A 5642-nucleotide genomic window follows, 5' to 3' on the forward strand; every position below is an offset into this window, starting at 1 on the left:
GGGGGGAGGGGGGGGGGGGGGGGGGGGGGGGGGGGGGGGTCATGCTGGGCCAGGGCCCCTGATTCTCACTCAGCAGCCCCAGTTGCTCCAGTCTGTGGTCAGCTTTTGCTCTTCAGATGTCTCTTGGACTATTAAATCCAGAGCCAGGGCTCTTCTCTGGGGAAGGGACCATCCTCTACACTCATCCCTCACCCACTTCCCACCCACCATCCTAGACCACTGCAGCATCCCTGGGCTGCACCCTCATCATGGGCGGACCAACTGCTGCCAACTCCAAAGGGCCTCTTCCTTATAGGGAGCCCCTAAGAGCCATGGCCATTCTTCATTCCTCTAGTGACCCCAATCTCACACCGCTAAGCCCCAGTGTGCTCACTGTGGCTGCCCCTGAGGACCCCTCACTTCACTGAGCTCCACTGTGAGTAACCCTAACATCACACCTTCTGAAACCTGAGTTCACACTCCTCGAAAGGCTCAGCAGCACCCCTGCAACCCCCGTCCCCAAGCCTCTGATGCTCAGAACACTCCAGTGCACACTGCCTCCTCTCCAGATCTTACCAACGCCTCTGGGACTCTTCCCACGTGACCTTGCAAGAGCTACTGGACCAAGAGCAGCCCATGCTCCAACCCGTGCCCACCCGGGAGTGGCAGTCCTTCCAGTACAGGCTCTCATCGCTCTACCTGTACTACCTGGGGCTGCTGCGCGGGTTCGACACTCTCTATGACCAGATGGTGCAGCCGCAGAAGCGGCGGCTGCTGCGGCGCCTGCTGGACAGCGTGGCGGGCCGCGTGCTGGAGCTCAAGGATGAGATGGTGCGGGTAGACATGTGCGAGTGGCACTGCCTGGACCACGTGCTGCGGGACCTCGGGCTCACCCCGGTGCGAGGACAGCGTGGTGCCACACCCACACCCACACCAGTGGAGGGTGGGGGTGGGGGTGGGGCTGGTCTCAACCTCCTTTAGACACCTCTGGGGCCTCTGCAAGGAAGGGAGGGAGGTCAAGCAGGTGGATCAAGGATGGGGGAGAAGGCCTTCAGAAACTGGGGTGGGGGTGGAGGTGCATGCAAGTGGCTGGGGGGTGGGGGCGGTAGCTAGAGAGTCAGGCTGGAGGTCTCGCGTGGATGGGAAGATTTATGACCCAGGAGGGATCAGTGAAGAGTCCCCTAGATGCTTGCTCCTCAAAGTGTAGTCCATGGACCAGCAGCGTCAGCACCACTAGCAGCTCGTTAGAAATGCAGACTCCGGAGGCCTCACCCCAAGCCTACTCATCTGTACTTGCATTTTAACAAGACCCTCAGGTGATCTGGATGTACCAGCAGGTTCCAGAGCATGAAGCTCCAAGGCCATGGTTCACTGCTCCCATCCAGGGCAGTCTCGGTTTCCTGACCTGCTGCATCAGACTCAGCTGTTGGCTTGAAAAAAACAGATTCTCCAGGCCGTGCAATTCTGAGTGGCGGTTTGGGGAGGGCCTGGGAGTCTGCATTTTAAAGGCTTCCTAGTTGATTCCGGTTCACAGTCAGGTTTGGAACCACTGCCCATTAGCTACCATGATCCTCCAGAATTCAACTCTGGCCACAGGGTCCAGGCAGGGGAGAAAGTGATGACTGTAAGTGGATTTGCCAGTTGCCCATAAATTTCCAACTCCAGGGATCTAGCATGGAGGAAAACAGGATCTCTGTGAGTAGCTGGAAATAGTAATGGACTGGCCAAACGGCCTACTTTCTGATTCCTGACCTTCCGTCCCCCCTATTGCCCCAAAGGCTGACCTGGAGGTTCCAATCCCCAAATACTTCCTGCTGGAGCAGTCCAGCATTCTGCAGGAGCGAGAGCTGATGCTGGCAGAAATCCTATCCAGAATGGAGCCAGTGGCCTTCCAGGAGGCAAGTCCAGGGGACTCTCTCCCCGACTCCTCCCATAGCCCTGCTCCGGGAATAGAGATGCCCCCCTTCAGGACCCAGGGAGGCCCTGCCCTGCCCTACTCCCACCTGAGAGTGCTCTTCGGATAATCCCTAGTCTCCTTCAAGGCTGCTCCTGTGTCCTTGTAACCTTCCAACACCAACAGAGAGGAGCAGGACTTGGGCACCTAGATGTCCTGGGAGGCCCATGCCCCCAGCATGTCCTTCAGTGTCTAATTTCCCGACTGCCCACCTGGATACGAGCCCTCCCTCATCCTCTGCTCCTTTGCTCTAATCTGGCCAGGTCGAACCAGTAATGAGCCGAACTGAGGCCATAATCCTGCTGCAAACGGCCGAGCGGGCCAGACAAGGCAGACTCCGAGCCACCTTCATTCGAGAGATCCGAAGAGAGGAGGAGCGGGATCGGAAGATGAGGGAGAGCGGGTGGCACAGGTTAAATCCGAACCAAGCAGCTATCACCATTCAGAAGGTAACCCCCCAGTGTCCAGGAAGAAAGGCAAGGTAGTCACCTCTTCCAGGAAGCCTCCCTAGCTTAGCAATTGATGACAGAGGTGCAGGTGCCTGGGTTCTGTGGCCACATAACTAGACTCTAAACTAGGGACCCTGATAATCAATAATCATGCATCTTATTTGTTTATTGATTCTACATCTTATCCCCAAAAAGAACTTGAAGTAGGATACTATAAAAGTCCTAGAAACAGATGGTTCATTAAAATTAGGGGAGAATGATCCATAATAAGGTAGCAGGACAGAGTAGGTAATCATTTTAGAAATTCTTAAGACTGTTAAAAATGTCACTAAAATATACCCTGACCCTCCTGGCAGCTGAGGCAAAAGGAAATATAATGAAGAGAACTGATGTGATCCAGGCGTCCTCAAGGTCTGTGCCATCTGGAGTCACCCTCAGTTTTAACATGGAAATAACACAATCACACCCCATCCTGCTCACTGCAGAGCATCCAGCTGTGTCCCCAGGCTTCCCCATCCTTCTCACTGTTCTGGTGGCCATTCTACACCTCCCAGCTCCTGCTGTGCCCCCAGTGTGTGGGCCTGGCCTCTATCATTGGCTGCCACAAGGCTGGGCAATGGTTACCAGCTTGATGATACTGGAGGGGCCCTGGGAAAATTTCCGTGCAGAAAAGGGCCATTTTGCTCCTGCAGCTGTCACCCCTCCTGGGGCCCTGCTGGTCACAGGAAGTCACTTGCCACCTTTTCTTTCCAAAGCGGGCCCAGAATGGCTGGCATGGGCTAGGTTTTCCTCTCCTTCTCCCTCAAGTCCCAATGCCTTCAAACCTCCTGTCTGCTGGCCCAAGAGAGGAAACTTAGAGCCACTTTCTACCAAAACCCAAAAGTAAACCAACCTACTGACAAACATCACCCCTGAGGACAGAGAGCCTCTCCAAGTGGGCAGATTTTGATTATTTTTTAAAAAATCAAATTTTTATTCATTTCAGAGAAGGGAGAGGAAGAGAGAGATAGAAACATCAATGATGAAAGAGAATCATTTATCGGCTGCCTCCTGCACGTCCCATACTGGGGATTGAGCCTGCAGCCTGGGCATGTGCCCTGACTGGGAATAGAACTGTGACCTCCTGGTTCATAGGTTGACGTTCAACCACTGACCCCCCCCACCCCCCCGGCCAGGATAGATTTTGATTATTGATCAGTAGGCAGAGTGTTCCAATCAGAGCCCCTGCATTTGGTGACCGACCCAATGTCCAGCTACCCCATGGAGGAGGAGGTCCTCACCTTCAGGGTCAATAAAGCAGCATTTTGAGAGGGGGGTTGACCCCAAAGACAGAGCCCCACTTCCCCCCAAGAACCAAAGCAAGTCACTTTGTCCCTGTTGCCAGACATCAAGGGTGTGGGAATTCTCGAGTACAAATACTAATCAGAAGCCATTATCGTGGGCTTTTCCACTGCTAGTCCCAGGAGCCCGGACAGGCGCCCGCCCTGCCTCCCTCTGCCCAGTGCACCTCCTTCTACCCTCTGGCACTGGGTTGTCCGCAGGTCTGAGAGGGGCTGGTGGCCTGGGAGAAGAACATTGGGCGAGGAGTCAGGAAACCTGGCCCCAGTCTCAGCTCTGCAGTGACAGGCTCCGGGCCTGGGAGAGATCTTGTCCTGTCTCCAGCCTCAGTTTCCTTATGTCAAAAATGCAGGAATTGTTTAGGGGAGCTCCATAGTCCCCACGGAACTGATGTTTGTGTGCCTGGGTGAAGTAATCGAGTATTTATTCCAAATGCTATGGGAATTCTGAGACATGAGTGTGGTAAGCGCTTTTTGAAGATGGCAGTACTTGAACTCTGATCTGTGCCTCAGAAGTTATAGCAGATGAGGAGGGACTGCCGGGGAGGCCCTGAGGGAGCAATGCCTAGGTGCTGGACAGCTTGGGGGCATCCCTGCCCCACCCTGTTTCACACTGTCCCTGCTCAGGTGGCAATTGTCCATGAGCTGCACCTCCCCAGGTGCCTCCCCAGCTCCTCCCCCACCTCCCACCCACACCTTCGCCAGCCAGACCTCCAGAGCAGCTGCTAAGCCCAAGAGCCACATCCTAGAAGAAATGCAGTGTGCGGAGTGTCTGGGCCTGTGTTCCCCCAGGTGTGGAAAGGTTACCTACAGAGGAAACACACTCAGTATGAACGGCAAGCAGAGATGGAATTCATCGGCATGGTGAGTCCTCTGGGCACAGGCAGGGGCACAGGGCTGCCAGTGTATGGGACGTCCTTCTGTGTCCCAGCCCCAGAGCACAGCCCTGGACAGCCCTCACTGCCCACACCACCCACCACTCAGGACTGTGGTAGGCACGATGGAGGGGAGCAGGCCAATGCCAGGGGGCCCGAGGGTCCTTCAGGACTTGGCTGAGGAAGGACAGGAAAGCCACAGCCAACACATCCCTTCCCACCCGCCCTGAACTAGAGCCCTTAGAAGAATCTCAAATATGGGTGTGGGATGAGGGATAGTAGCACCAAGTATCCTGGACCCCATGTCTGTGCTCCTGGCTGGAAGAGGGGCTGCATGTGTGGGCCCAGCAGAAGGAGGTCACAGGGGCCCAGTTGGGATGGGGCACACCCCCTCACACAGTGTTTTTTGGGGGCTATGGGCTCCCCACTTGCTCTGGGCCCCAGAATTGCTTCTCCTCTGCATGCAGGGAGCAGGGCTAAGTGTGAACAACATGAGGCAAGCGTGAGAGTGCACATGGGGGAGTGTGGGTGGTAAGTGGGGCCTGTGCACACTGGTAAGAGTGTGCACAGGCTCCACTCCCTGAATCTGTCTGTCCTCTGCTCTCTGATGCTTCCTTCATCTAGCTGGTCTCCACTGACTTAGGGTGACAGGGGCAAGAGACACGATCCCTGGGAGGGGCTTTGCAGTGGGCAGAGCCCATGGAGGCCTGGCTGATATGGGGGCGGGGCAGAGAGATTAGAGACAGAGCTGGGATGGCTACTTTAAGAGGCTTGGGGACTTCAGGAGAGAGGGGCCAGGGTCTGCTTCATGGGAGTGGAGGTCAGAGACTTGATGATCTGGACCCCCAGGAGGCCCGAGGTCAGGCTTTGGTGGGGAAGGGCAGGGGGCTTTGGCACAGCGGGGGGTGAGGAATGAGCCTGCTGCCCGGCCCATCAGCAGTGTGAGCTCAGCGTTTTCAGTAATTGTCTCTGCGCACAGTGATATTTAAAATACATTTGGGAGCCAATGAGGCGGGAAAGTGGCTGCGAGTGAGGCTGCCAAGGCGGG

General features: G+C 55.8%; 1 protein-coding gene across 1 annotated transcript in view; it reads left to right on the plus strand.

Moving 5' to 3' along the window:
- The window catches only part of IQCA1L (IQ motif containing with AAA domain 1 like), a 13649-nt gene that overhangs the window by 180 nt on the left and 7827 nt on the right, over positions 1 to 5642 (plus strand). The window contains exons 2-5 of the mRNA XM_014528211.1: positions 549 to 876; positions 1758 to 1881; positions 2207 to 2382; positions 4512 to 4583. Of these exons, the coding sequence (XP_014383697.1) occupies positions 549 to 876; positions 1758 to 1881; positions 2207 to 2382; positions 4512 to 4583 (700 nt within the window). The remainder of the gene's footprint in view (positions 1 to 548; positions 877 to 1757; positions 1882 to 2206; positions 2383 to 4511; positions 4584 to 5642) is intronic.

Source organism: Myotis brandtii, unplaced genomic scaffold (genome assembly GCF_000412655.1).
Source record: "Myotis brandtii unplaced genomic scaffold, ASM41265v1 scaffold624, whole genome shotgun sequence".
NCBI lineage: Eukaryota > Metazoa > Chordata > Mammalia > Chiroptera > Vespertilionidae > Myotis > Myotis brandtii.